The sequence below is a fragment of the Somniosus microcephalus genome, chromosome 21, assembly GCF_052327205.1.
Source record: "Somniosus microcephalus isolate GS21.2 chromosome 21, FLI_Smic_1.0, whole genome shotgun sequence".
NCBI classification, from domain to species: Eukaryota; Metazoa; Chordata; class Chondrichthyes; order Squaliformes; family Somniosidae; genus Somniosus; species Somniosus microcephalus.
The window spans coordinates 74,124,125-74,138,589 of NC_141007.1; the positions used below are offsets into that span (position 1 = coordinate 74,124,125).

Below are 14,465 nucleotides of genomic sequence, written 5' to 3' on the forward strand. Positions count from 1 at the left end.
ATATCTGATCCAGATCGCAAGGGAATGCTACTGTTACATCCCGAGTTACGCTATCGTACAACAACTTGCATTTACACAGCAACTCAAAATGAAGAAAAATGTCCCGAGGTGCTTTACACAGCGGCGTAATCAGACAAAAATGGACCTAAAAAGATATTGAGTCAGGTTCCCAAAAGCTTCGCCAAATAGGTGGGATTCAAAAGGACAGGGAGGTGGAGAGGTTTAGAGAGGGAATTCCCGAGAGTGGGGCCTAGGTGGCTGATGGCATGGCCACCAATGGTGGAGCGAAGGAGGGAGACAAGAACCAGGGGCCAGAGCTGGAGGAATACAGAGTTCTGGGGGGGCTGCAAGAGGTTAAAGACATAGGGAGTGGTGCGACCACAGATGAATTGCAATGTGTAGGTTGCAGCATATGGTGATGGGATAGGCTTTGATTGATAAGCTGCTCTTTTCCTGTCCTTTCTCACATGTTCAGAGTTTTGCATAAGCTCAAAGAAAGAATTTGCATCTTAAAAAAGTCAATTTGCATTTTAAATTTTGAAATTAGGAGCCACCGTGTCCCGGACAGTCAAATAGCACTTCCGCTCCCAAACTTAAAAATCTCACCTTGGCTTTTTTGCTGGACATGAACGACAGTTTGGAAAGAAGTCCCTGCAGCGGAATAGACCTCCAACGCCGCTGCAGTCTTTGCGATGTGTTTTTTCAAGGTATCCGGTAATCCACTCATGAGAAACTGACGCTTAGCTCGGAATTGTTCATCGTCCTGAGAGTTTTCTGAGCCATTACAACTTTGAAAAATAAATGAAAAGTTGCATTATATTTCTTGAGCACAGTTTCAATATAAACAGCACTCCTTCAAGCTGGCACATATTTTCTTCTGTATTGGGTCTGTCTCATGATTACAACACACAAGTCTGGGTGATGTACAGGGGCAGGATAGCTACTGAGCAGGCGCAGTGCCTTCAACATGCTGGTAAACAATTTCTCAGGTAGAAAGATACTACAATGGCTGTTGCCATTTATACAAGAATGATAGTACTAGGTAAAGAGGAGGCCATTCAGCCCCTCGAGCCTGTTCTGCCATTCAATTAGAACATGGCTTAACTCCATCTACCCGCATTAGTTCTGTAACCCTTAATACCCTTGCCTAACAAAAATCTACCAATCTCAGTATTAAAATTTTCAACTGACCCCCCCGCAATAGCTTTTTGGGGGAGAGAGTTCCAGATTTCCACTATCCCTTGTGTGAAGAAGTGCTTCTTGACATCACCCCTGAATGGCCTAACTCTAATTTTAAGGTTCTGCCCCCTTCTTGTTCTTGACTCCCCCACCAGAGGAAATAGTTACTCTCCAGCTACTTTATAAACACCTCAATTAGATCACCCTTTAATCTTCTATACTCAAGGGAATACAAGCCTAGTCTATACAACCGGTCCTCGTAATTTAACCCTGTTAACCCCAGCCTGGCTATAGATTCAAAGTCATTTTCTGCTATTAAAAAAAATATCAAATTATCCAATAATATGAATCAGGCAATTTTAATAAAGTACCAGAAGAGGCTTTCAATTAACAGACAATTTGAATTTAGCAACTTCAAAGAGATGTAGTCTGTACATGGATCTCCAGAATGTACTTGATGTAAAAAGAGTACTGAGCGCTTGGTTTGAATATAAAACAAGGCTTTAATCAACTGTTTCACAACCATGAGATTTCTAGTTACATCACTAGTTCCTGGTTACAGAAACATCCTGAGCAAGCTGGGCCCATGCCCGAGTATTTATACTCCTTGGACGCTGCCACCAGCTGGCCGCCCAGTGTTACTACGAGTCATGATAAGATTCATGACAGTACTCTAAATAATAGAAAGCGAGGACTAAGCCAGAAAACTGTTCCCATATTAAAGGAATTTAGCCTGGAGAAATCCATAATCCATCTGTACTGAAGATCTGACTTTCAGTTTTACATTTTACCAGTGTACATTGGCAGTCTCAGGAATTTCCCCACAATTCCAACCCAATCCAAATATTCACCATCGGCAATTATCAAAAATGAAAACGGGTGCAGACAAACTAGTTTAAACTGTAGGAGCCTGTACTCTGTTACTCTCCCATAAGGCCATGTACCCTCTTCTCCATACGATCACCTCCAATCGCTGGTTTCCTCTCTAGGCCATGTACCTCCAGGAAGCTAGAGGCCACTGCACTGCAGGCAGGCCACCAGGACATATGCACAAGAGTCTGGTGCAGCCTTCTTCCCCACAGGGAAACACTGGGCTTCTACTCAGTACCTACACCAGTAGTTTAGCCGAGGTTGGGGAGAAATTTGACAGAGTAAGGGACTGAACCAACGCCATGTCACCTTATCAGCCTCAATTCTTGGCATAAATTCAAACAGTAGTCAAGTTTGAAATTTGGAGATACTTGCTTCATTTCTTTTATAAATAGTCCCCTCTCCAACTTATTTCTTGGCCAAGGGAGCAAGCAGACTGTGCACTCCTCCTGCTGCTGGCAGCAGACGGTGGCAGCCCAAAGCGACTGACAAAGTTCTTCTCTACCCGACTGAGACTGTAAACTTAATACTCAAATCTGCCTTGGAATGTGCATTAAGATGTTTGGAAGGAAAAGCAAGTCCCATATATTAAACAGCGTCAGACGGAATACTCCTTTTTTAAAAATGGCCTTGGAGAGGGTGTAGAGGAGAATCACCAGAATGGTACCAGGGATGAGGGACTGCAGTTTTGTGGAGACAAAAGAAGCTGGGATCGTTCTCCTTAGAGCAGAGAAGGTTAAGGGGCGATTTAATAGAGGCGTTTAAAATTACATGGGGGTTTTGATCGAGTAAATAGGGAGAAACTGTTTCCTCAGGCAGGAGGGTCGGTAACCAGACGACACAGATTGAAGATAATTGCCAAAAGGACCAGGGGGAGACGAGAATTTTCTTATATAAAAACACAGCGAGTTATGATCTGGAATGCATTACCTGAAAGCGTAGCGAAAGCAGATTCAATAGTAACTTTTAAAAGGGAATTGGACAAATACTTGAAAAGGAAAAATTTGCAGGACTGTGGGGAAAGAGTAGGGGGAGTGGGACTAATTGGATAGCTCTTTCAGAGAGCCTGTACAGACACGATTGGCCTCCTTCTGTCCCTATGATTCTATGAAAAGGACACATACACAGCTAATAATCTACTCACCTGCTCTCATCGAGAATGGTGATGGGTTCCGATGGTATAGCTTTGACTGCTTTTTTACCGAAAAAGATGGAAGCAACCTTGAGGTCAGCTAGATTAAAGACAAAAATTAAAATTAAAACCAGTCCCCGAATAGTGAAAACAATCGCGTCCATTTGTAATAGGATGGTCGCAGAATGACCTGCACGGACAGCACAGGTGGGAGAGAGAAAACAAGTCAACAGCATTCATTTGTTCAATCTAGCGACAGCTACGCTGCCACATTTGATTTAAAGGACTTTCACTCACACGGGGATTACAGAAACAGAGCAGCAGAGGCTGATGGCTGCAAGATAAAGAGTCACACTGCAAACAAGACAAATGCAAGGCAGGATGGATGGGAGATTAGAGTGGGAGGAGAGGTGGTAAAATCTTGCCCTGCTTTCCAGACAGCAGTTACTTGAAGACTAGAATTCAACCTTAGGGGTCATAGAAACATAGAAGATAGGAGCAGGAGTAGGCCATTCGGCCCCTCGAGCCTGCTCCGCCATTCAATGAGATCATGGCTGATCATCCAAACTCAGTACCCTGTCCCTGCCTTCTCCCCATATCCCTTGATCCCTTTAGCCTTAAGAAATATATCCAACTCCTTCTTGAATATATTTAATGAATTGGCCTCTACTGCCTTCTGTGGTAGAGAATTCCACAGGTTCACCACTCTCTGGGTGAAGAAATTCCTCCTCATCTCTGTCCTAAATGGCTTACCCCTTATCTTTAGACTGTGACCCCTGGTTCTGGACTCCCCGGCCATCGGGAACATCCTTCCTGCATCTAGTCTGTCTAGTCCTGTTAGAATTTTATAAGTTTCAATGAGATCCCCTCTCATTCTTCTAAACTCCAGCGACTACAAGCCCAATCGACCCAATCTCTCCTCATATGTCATTCCTGCCATCCCAGGTATCAGCCTGGTGAATCTTCGCTGCACTCCTTCCATGGCAAGAACATCCTTCCTCAGATAAGGCGACCAAAACTGCACACAATACGCAAGATGTGGTCTCACCAAGGCCCTGTACAACTGCAGCAAGACATCCTTGTTCCTGTACTCAAACCCTCTCGCTACAAAGGCCAACATACCATTTGCCTTCTTAACCGCCTGCTGCACCTGCATGCTTACTTTCAGCGACTGGTGCACAAGGACGCCCAGGTCTCGTTGCACTTCCCCTTCTCCCAATCTATTGCCATTCAGATAATAATCTGCCTTCCTGTTTTTGACACCAAAGTGGATAACCTCACATTTATCCACGTTATATTGCATCTGCCATGCTTCTGCCCAATCACCCAACCTGTCCAAATCATACTGGAGTTTCTCGGCATCCTCCTCATTGGGGTCATTGTTGCATCATCTAAACGGCAGTTTTAAAGCTTTTGAGGTGAACAAATTATAGTAGAACTGTGTCCATTGCAAGAGGATTTGAGTACAGGAGCAAGGATGCCTTACTACAGTTATACAGGGCCTTGGTGAGACCACACCTGGAGTAGTGTGTGCAGTTTTGGTCTCCTTACCGAAGAAAGGATATACTTGCCATAGAGGGAGTGCAGTGAAGGTTCACCAGACTGATTCCTGGGATGGCAGGACTGTTGTACGAGGAGAGATTGGGTCGACTAGGCCTATATTCACTAGAGTTTAGAAGGCTGAGAGGTGATCTCATTGAAACGTATAAAATTCTGACAGGCTTGGACAGACTGGATGCAGGGAGGATGTTTCCCCTGGCTGGGGGGGTCCAGGACGAGGGGTCACAGTCTCGGGATACGGGGTAGGATATTTAGGAGTGAGAAGAGGAGAATTTTCTTCACTCAGAGGGTGGTGAACCTGTGGAATTCTCTACCACAGAAGGCTGTGGAGGCCAAGTCACTGAATATATTTAAGAAGGAGGTAGATAGATTTCTAGACACAAAAGGCATCAAGGGGTATGGGAAGAGAGCGGGAATATGGTATTGAGATAGAGGATCAGCCATGATCATACTGAATGGCGGTGCAGGCTCGAAGGGCCGAATGGCCTACTCCTGCTCCTATTTTTCTATGTTCTATGTTTCTAAGGGCGTTAAAGGCCATTCCCAGTTTACATGTAAATAAAAACCTGAAATTAATTTCAAAAAAGGCCATGCAATGCCCAGTCTATGCTACCAGGAAATAAACAATATTTAGGGCCGTGTGACAAGAAAATAACATACTTGAAAGCCTTGGATAATGTCATAAAGGATGTGAGCAAAGGCCAAGCTTTGAATGATCATTCTAAACACTAACAGAGTGTTATTGCATTCCTACACATCATTTCCTACTAAAACAAACACTACACAGCAAAGTGTCTCTTCAGTACAAGTCTATTTACTTTATGTAAAGTGTGCCAGTTTCTTTATGAAAGCACCATTAGATTCTCACAAGCCTTTTGTCACTTCGAAATTTGGCTATTCCAATGCTCGCCTGGCTGACCTCCATCTTCCATAAATTTCAGCTCATCCAAAACTCTACTGCCTGTACCCTACCTTGCACCAAGTTATACTCACCTATCACCAATGTTCCCTTAAGCAGTTCCCACGCTGCCGGCAGGCCAGCTTTTAAACAGGAAAAACCATGCATGCGTATTATTTTGAATGGGCCGCGCACCCAAAAATAAATTATGGGGAACGTTACCCATCACCTCACTGAGCTACATTGACTCCTGGTCCCCCAGTGGCACATATTAAAACCCCTTTAGGACGTCACTTCCCCCACTTCTAACCTCTTCCAGCCCTACAACCCCACCCCCCCCCCCTTCCCACACACACAAACTCTCTATTCCTCTGACTCTGGCCTGTTATATGTCCTTCACCTCCCTTCACCCCACCATTGGCTGCCATTTCTTCACCCACCTAGTCGCCACCCTCCGCATCCCTCTCCTCCTTTAAAAACCACTCTTACAACCCACCTCTGCACAAGCTTTGGGTCACTCCTCCTAATATTACATAGAATTTACAGCACAAAAACAGGCCATTTGACCCAACTGGTCTGTGCTGGTGTTTATGCTCCACACGAGCCTCCTCCCAACGCTGCTTTATTTAACACTATCAGCGTACCCTTCTATTCCTTTCTCCCTCGTGTACTTATCTAGCTTCCCCTTAAATGCATCTCTGCTATTCTCCTCAACCACTCGCTGTGGTAGCGAGTTCCACATTCTCACCACTCTCTGGGTAAAGAAGTTGCTCCTGAATTCCCTATTGGATTTATTAGTGACTATCTTATATTGATGGCCCCTAGTTTTGGACTCCCCCACAAGTGGGAACATCTTCTCTACGTCTACCCTATCGACCTGCTTCATAATTTTAAAGACCTCGATCGGGTCACCCCTCAGCCTTCTTTTTCCTAGAGAAAAGAGCCCCAGCCTGTTCTGTCTTTCCTGATAGGTATAACCTCTCCGTTCTGGTTTCATCCGTGTAAAATTTGTTCCCACTTTCTCCAGTGCTTCTATATCCTTTTGTAATGTGGAGACCAGAACTGTGCAAAGTACTGCATGTATGGTCTAACCAAGGTTCTGTACAAGTTTAATGTAACTTCTCTGCTTTTCAATTCTATTCCTCTAGAATATCTCCTTCTTTGCTGGATATCCATTCTTTGATTACTTTGGGGTGATTTCCTATGTTATTGTTCTATATAAATGCAAGTTGTTGGCCTCATCACAAAAACACTCCTGGGATCTTGCCAAGGAGTAAAATCTACTACCAGTCCTGGAAGGCATTAGTGGTATATTAACACTGTATGCACAATTGCCAACTAATTATTGGCACTTAAATCTTGGCTTTCAGTACTGACAACACACATCCTCAGAGTTGATGCTGTGAGCACTGATCCATGTGTGTGGAAGACATGCAACAAGGAGATCACTGTAAGTTTCTGTTCATGTAACTTGTCATTGTTAGCAGTATTTAGAAAGATGTGCATTTTGCCCCCCAAAGATGCCAGCAAGTAATCTCAAAGCTGTGACTTAAACTTGGGTTTTGAATAATTGCCAACTAAATCAAAACTTTAGTTTGTGATGTACAAACACATACAGAAGTTACAGGCAGGGAAAAACCAGCTGGTCCATCAAGCCTGCCTTGCACGCATGATGGCTGGAGCATCATGACATAGAAACATAGAAGATAGGAGCAGGAGTAGGCCATTCTGCCCCTCGAGCCTGCTCCGCCATTCAATGAGATCATGGCTGATCATCCAAATTCAGTACCCTGTCCCTGCCCTCTCTCCATATCCCTTGATCCCATTAGCCTTAAGAAATATATCCAACTCCTTCTTGAATATATTTAATGAATTGGCCTCTACTGCCTTCTTTGGTAGAGAATTCCACAGGTTCACCACTCTCTGGGTGAAGAAATTCCTCCTCATCTCTGTCCTAAATGGTTTACCCCTTATCCTTACTGTGGACTGTGACCCCTGGTTCTGGACTCCCCAGCGATCGGGAACATCTTTCCTGCATCTAGTCTGTCTAGTCCTGTTAGACTAAACACTTCCTTCCTTTGAAAATCCCTCTCCAACCCCCTCAGGCGATCGAATCTTCTCAATTACTCAGGCGATGGTGCTTCATTTACTCTTAATGCTCTTTAACTCGAATTAACAAATAAAAGAAGTTCTGAAATTGTTAAAGAGAAGGATGGTACAGCTGTACAGCATGGTGGAGTTGAAGAAATAGGTTTGTGCCAGTTCCCACCACACAGCGAGTTCCTGATTTCATCCACACTGAAGGAAGGAAGCGCTGAGCAGAGACGAGAGAGAGAGAGAGAGAGAGAGAGAGAAAAACGTCACTGTAAGGAGGGTTGTCCCTGCATCTCACTATACAGTGGCTTTGGTGAGGAACTGGTAGAAGTTCTGCAGGTCAATTTCTTAGCCATAGCAGATGAGGAACACGAGCAGAGAAAGGACTTCACAAAAATATGTACGGCTGTACCCTTCAGTAAATTTCCAAACAGGAAGATCTACAGGGAAGGCAGCAATTTAGGCTAAACAACAAAGCAATATTGGAAACGGTATTGAAGTTAACATGTACTAACCCGCTGTGCTCTTGGTTACTGATGTGCCACCTGGATTCTTTCCCAACGTGTCACTTAAATTCCTCAATTTCCTGGATCTCTTTTCATGTTGAAGTATAGAGACGGAGTCGCTTTCTGTACTTGAATTCAAGTTAATTGCCAAGTCCTGTACAAAACAAAACGTTACAAATTTTTAAAAAATCTGTAATCAGGCTGCAGTGGTGCTAAACAGACAGGACCATCAGAAGTATCATTACTAAGGGGTGTGAATCTTTGGTATATTCAAGACAGGGATTGATAGATTTTTGGATACGAAGGGATCGGGCGGGATGGTGCAGTTGAGGTAGAAGATCAGCCAATCTATATTAACGATTTGGAGGAGGGGACCGAGTGTAACATATCAAAGTTTGCGATGATACTAAGATGGGGGGGAAAGTAGTGAGTGAGGAGGACATAAAAAACCTTCAAGGGGACATAGACAGGCTAAGTAAGTGGGCAGAGATTTGGCAGATGGAATACAATACTGGAAAGTGTGAGGTTATGCACTTTGGCAGGAAAAATCGTAGAGCAAGTTATTATCTTAATGGCAAGAAACTGGAAAGTACTGAAGTACAAAGGGATCTGGGGGTCCTGGTGCACGAAACTCAAAAGGTTAGTATGCAGGTGCAGCAAGTGATTAAGAAGGCCAATGGAATGTTGGTTTTCATTGCTAGGGGGATAGAATATAAAAATAGGGAGGTATTGCTTCAGTTGTACAAGGTATTGGTGAGACCGCACCTGGAATACTGCATACAGTTTTGGTGTCCATACTTAAGAAAGGACATACTTGCTCTCGAGTCAGTACAAAGAAGGTTCACTCGGTTAATCCCGGGGATGAGGGGATGGACATATGAGGAGAGGTTGAGTAGATTGGGACTCTACTCATTGGAGTTCAGAAGAATGAGAGGCGATCTTATTGAAACATATAAGATTGTGAAGGGGTTGGATCGGGTGGATGCAGGGAAGATGTTCCAGATGATGGGTGAAACTAGAACTAGGGGGCATAGTCTTAGAATAAGGGGCTGCTCTTTCAAAACTGAGACGAGGAGGAACTACTTCACTCAGAGGGTGGTAGGTCCATGGAATATGCTGCCCCAAAAAGCTGTAGAAGCTACATCATTACATAAATTTAAAACAGAAATAGACAGTTTCCTAGAAGTAAAGGGAATTAAGGGTTACGGGGAGCGGGCAGGAATTTGGACATGAGTCTAGGTTTGGATCGGTCATGGCCCTGTGGTTAGCAGAGCGGGCCCAGGGGCCGTGTAGCCTGATCCTGCTCCTATTTCGTGTGTCTAATTCTGTTAGATGCAGGAGATGGTTCTGTGATAGTGGATTGGCAGTTAGGATCAGATCAGCCACGATCTTATTGAATGGCGGAGCAGGCTCGAGGGGCCGATTGGCCTACTCCTGCTCCTATTTCTCATGTTCTTATGACAGATACTGTACATGCAAACAGGATTCTACTGAAGGGTTTCCATTCAGGATTGGCAAAAATAAAATCTTGCACATCAACAGCATTCGGGAACCTCAACAATGAATTTGTAAAATATTACAAACACTCATTTAAATATAAAACAAAAACAATATAGAACAGGGGTGCTGCAAAGGGATTGCCCTACATTAGAGCAACTATTCCTCTTGAACACAGCACCACATAACTACACTTATATATATTTCCCCATCTCTCTTGAAGGAATGGGCTCCCTGCTGGGATATGGCTCCACAACCTCCCCCCCAATGACCATTACTCATGCGAAAGCCTTCATACCGAGTGTCAGCATACATTTATCTCATTTGCTGTTTGTGGGAGCTTGCTGTGCACAAGTTGGCTGCCACGTTTGTGCACAAGAACAAGTGACTACTCTTCAAAAGTAATTCATTGGCGCGCAAGGTGCTACACAAGTGCAAGTTATTTTCTTTGGTCTCCCTGCTGGCTGGTTTCCCTTCCAACTTCAGACCAGCTCCTACTGCCGATTTAAAATCGGAGACATCCCAACAAGGTAAATACAGGTCCTTCGAAAGACATGTTAAACCAAAGCGTTGTCAGCCTTTTCTGATGGTTCAGATGGCGATTAGATTCCACAGGACGATTTGACTGGGAGCAGGCAGTATGGTGTCCTGAACAACATCCCTCCCGAAACCAATATCAAAAACACATTAGGCGGTTGTTCATCTCACTGCGCACAGCAAGATCCCAGCTCCGGGGAACGGGACTAGGTGAGAGTCAGCACGGGCTCGACGGGCCAAATGGCCTTCTTCCGTGCTGTAACCATTCTACGATTCTAAGCACCAATTTGATTGCTGCATTCACCTACATAACAAGAATTTAACGTAACTCATTGTAGGTGAAACACTTTGAGGCGTTTTTGACCGAAGATACGGCACTGTAAATGTGAATTCCTTTCTTAAAATCAACATTGGGAGGAGCCAGGACAGGAGAGAGAGTTGCTATTTTTTTAATAGCAAGGTTGGAGGATTGAGATAACAGCAGATAGAATTGCACTGGCGGAAATGAGAAAGAACAGAATATATTTATCAACACAAAAGTGAGAATTTTGGTGGACAGATGCTTTGTTGTGCAGACCTATGTCTTATGAGGATTATGAATTGTTTCCATTTATTTGTTGTTGTGATCTGGAATGCACTGCGTGAAAGGATGGTGGAAGCAGATTCAATAGTAACTTTCAAAAGTGAACTGGATACATACTTAAAAAGGAACATTTTTCCAGGGCTATGGGGAAAGAGCCAGGGGAGCGGGACTAATTGGATATCTCTTTCAAAGAGCCGGCGCAGGCAAGATGGGCCAAACGGGCGCCTTCTGTGCTGTATGATTCTATGTTGAGGCAGAGGATGCCATCTTAAAAGTGGGTCAACTTATAAACAAGCATATATGGAAATAGCAGAAAGAATAAAAATTGATACCAAGGGCAGGGTACCTTGTTGGATCTTCCATAAACTGCACTACAATGGGATAAAAATTGGATTCCCATCTGAATCTCCCAATGTAAATTGTGCTATGGGGAGAGGAGGAAGACATTCAACAGAGACAAGGCAGTTTCCGCTGAAAGTCACCATGAACCACTCCTGCACACCTCCTTTCGACCAGCACTAGTGATGCTGGGAGCAGGTCCCCAAGAACATCCTCTTGGATAAGGAAAAAATATGGCACGCAGAAAAAAAAGTGTTATTTTATTTAAAAAGTTAGAATTTGACTTGGCAATCGGCCAACTCTCAAGGCATCTGTGTGTTTTATTGCTGCAAGGTTTTTTTTTTTAAAAAAAAGACAAAAACACAAATTATGGGGATTTAGGATACTCGTATTTAGCAAAATTAAAACAGATTAAAGCCCCCAACATGTGTCTTTGGAGTTAGGATAATGGCAATAAAATAACATTACATAGAATTTATAGAAACAGGCCATTCGGCCCAACTGGTCTACGTTTCTGCCCCACATGAGCTTCCTCACACCTCTCTTCATCTAACCCCATCAACGAGGCTTCTATTCCCCTCTCCCTCGTGTACTTATCGAGCTTCCCCTGAAACGCAGCGATGTTATTCACCTCAACTACTCCATGTGGAATGTTCCACATTCTCACCACACTCTGGCTGAAGAAGTTTCTCCCGAATTCCTTATTGGATTTATTAGTGACTATCGTGTATTTATGGCCCCTAGTTTGGGTCTCTCCAGCTAGTGGAAACATCAGTTGTTAGGTACCATTGTTGTGTGGGCCAAAATAGCTTGAAAGGTAATGAGTTAAATAATTCACAAATACACAATTCCCAACAGACCACTTCAATCAGAATCAATCATGTTAAGGAGGCAATTTTTATCCAAGTAATTTTGGAATAGATTGTAACATTTTATAATGGAACTCTGAGGTACTTATCTGCACACCAAGTGCCTTTTGAAAACTCTCTTCAAATGCCAAACCCAATGGATGAATTCCAGACAAATAAAAAAGGTTGGGTACTGTTTTGACAAATCATACAATTGTGGTTAAAAAGTTAAACTGGGATACTGTATCAAGCCACCACTCCCTACTTTTCAAATGTTGTTTTATTTTCTTTCATGAAGAACTAGAAACGCTAGTACCTCAGTCCCGTGAGATTTCCCTTCAGCTCTGGCCTGCTGTCGAGTTGACCGCCTCAGAGGTGTAATGGATTCCACAGGATTTCTGGACTTGCTCTGTGCTTTGGCTTTTTCAACCAGCCTCTTTGCTTTAGCCACATTCTTGGATCTATGCATCCGCTAAATAATGAAACACATAAATGAGAAAAGAATTTGCATTTATATCGCACCTTCCACAGCTTCAGGACATCCCAAAGCGCTTTACAGCCAATTAATAGCTTTTGAAACGTAGTCAATGTTGTAATGTAGGAAACCTGGCAGTCAATTTGCACACAGCAAGATCCCACAAACAGAAATATGATAATGACCAGATTATCTGTTTTTTAATGATGTTGGTTGAGGGATAAATATTGGCCCAGGACACCAGGGAGAACTCCCCTGCTCTTCTTCAAAATAGAGCTATGGAATCCATCACGGCCACCCAAGAGGGTAGATGGGGGTCTCGCTTTAATGTCTCATCTGATACTCATGGAGCCATAGCTGACACCAGAGACCAAATGAATGACAGCAATAAGAGAACCACAAACACAAAGTATACAAGTCTAGCGGAATCAGCTGCATAACAATCCTACATAAATCAGATAGGCCAACCCAATGATCATCATTGTGAACAGATACTCAGTCAATCAATTAAAATGTTGATCGTTCACAAATACACAACTCTGGAAATGTTATGTCTATTCTAATATCTTAAACAGGTGAAAACAGTTTACAAAAATTCCAACCTTATTTTTGGGATCTCATTCTGCCTAGGCTGATTCAAATCCAGATTTGAAAGGACAGCGTTCTACCTCACTGTACCTTCACCACACGGACTGCAGCGGTTCAAGAAGGCAGCTCACCACCACCTTATAAATGCTGGCCTTGCCAGCAACCCCCACATCCCAGGAACAAATTTTTTTTTTTTTTTTTAAATCCCCCTACAAGCGCTAGGTTTTTCAGCTCTGCATGAGTTTGCACACATTGCTGGTTACATAAAAATAAATCTCATTTCAAAATAAGGTTCTTTCAGAGCGTACAAACACCTGGTTGCTCCTGGGAGTAAATTCCGTGTTCTTGTCCAGCTTTCTTGCTTTTGCAGCATTTTTTGACCGAGAGAGTCGTGTAAACTTCATTCTGAAAAGTCAGTATAAAATAGTCAAAACCTTATTCTGCATTTTGTTCACATTACAATTTTACACTGCAACCCCAATATTCTAGTACGGGATACAGTTTACTGCACCTTACATAGTATCAGATTATATATCACAAAGTATTTACGGCACAGAAACAGGCCATTCGGCCCAACTGGTCTGTGCCGGTGTTTCTGCTCCACACGAGCCTCCTTCTTCAGCTCACCCCATCAGCATATCCTTCTATTCCTCATGTGTCTATCGAGCTTCCCCTTAAATGCATCTGTGCTATTTGCCTCAACCACTCGCTGTGGTAGTGAGTTTCAATTTCTAACCACTCTGAGCGAAGATTATAAAAATCTAGAATATACACATGGCATTCCAATTCTTGTAAGGCAATATAAGCCACTTCCCCAGTGATGCACAGGTGTAATGTGGACCTTATTGGACACATGAACATAGGAACAGGAGTAGACCATTCAGCCCATCGAGCCTGTTCCACCATTCTTAGATCATGGCTGATCTGTGCCTCAACTCCATTTATCCACCTTTGCTTTACATCCCTTGATACCCTTATCCAATAAAAATCTGTCAATCTCAGTCTTGAAAATTTCAATTGACCCAGAGATTACGTGTTTAATAATAGGCAGATTAAACCACTCAAGACATATTAAGAACATACCAATGTACCATTATATCAAGAATATTACCCTCTTCTAGCAGCCCTCCCCTCCCCATCACAAAGTGGAGTTGAGGTCGAAGATCAGCCATGGTCTTATTGAATGGCGGAGCAGGCTCAAAGGGCAGAGTGGCCTCCTCCTGCTCCTAATTTTCATGTTTCCCTACGGAAAAGCATTTTATCGCCTTCTCAGAATGATGTGGCCAAGGCTCATCTAGCCAGGAATCGCAAGACATTAAGTGGAAACACAACACTATGTAGGTAGCTACACACATGGCA

At 43.4% G+C, this 14,465-nt stretch overlaps 1 protein-coding gene across 3 annotated transcripts in view; it reads right to left on the reverse strand.

The window, feature by feature from the left end:
* atad5a (ATPase family AAA domain containing 5a) overlaps nucleotides 1-14,465 on the reverse strand; it is a 79,478-nt gene that overhangs the window by 59,976 nt on the left and 5,037 nt on the right. For 2 of the 3 annotated variants that reach the window (XM_085963962.1, XM_085963964.1), the window contains exons 3-7: nucleotides 13,415-13,511; nucleotides 12,360-12,515; nucleotides 8,249-8,393; nucleotides 3,194-3,281; nucleotides 607-788 (exon numbers count right to left, since the gene is read on the reverse strand). In XM_085963962.1, the coding sequence (XP_085820088.1) occupies nucleotides 607-788; nucleotides 3,194-3,281; nucleotides 8,249-8,393; nucleotides 12,360-12,515; nucleotides 13,415-13,511 (668 nt within the window). The remainder of the gene's footprint in view (nucleotides 1-606; nucleotides 789-3,193; nucleotides 3,282-8,248; nucleotides 8,394-12,359; nucleotides 12,516-13,414; nucleotides 13,512-14,465) is intronic. The other variant, XM_085963963.1, reaches the window with a different exon arrangement.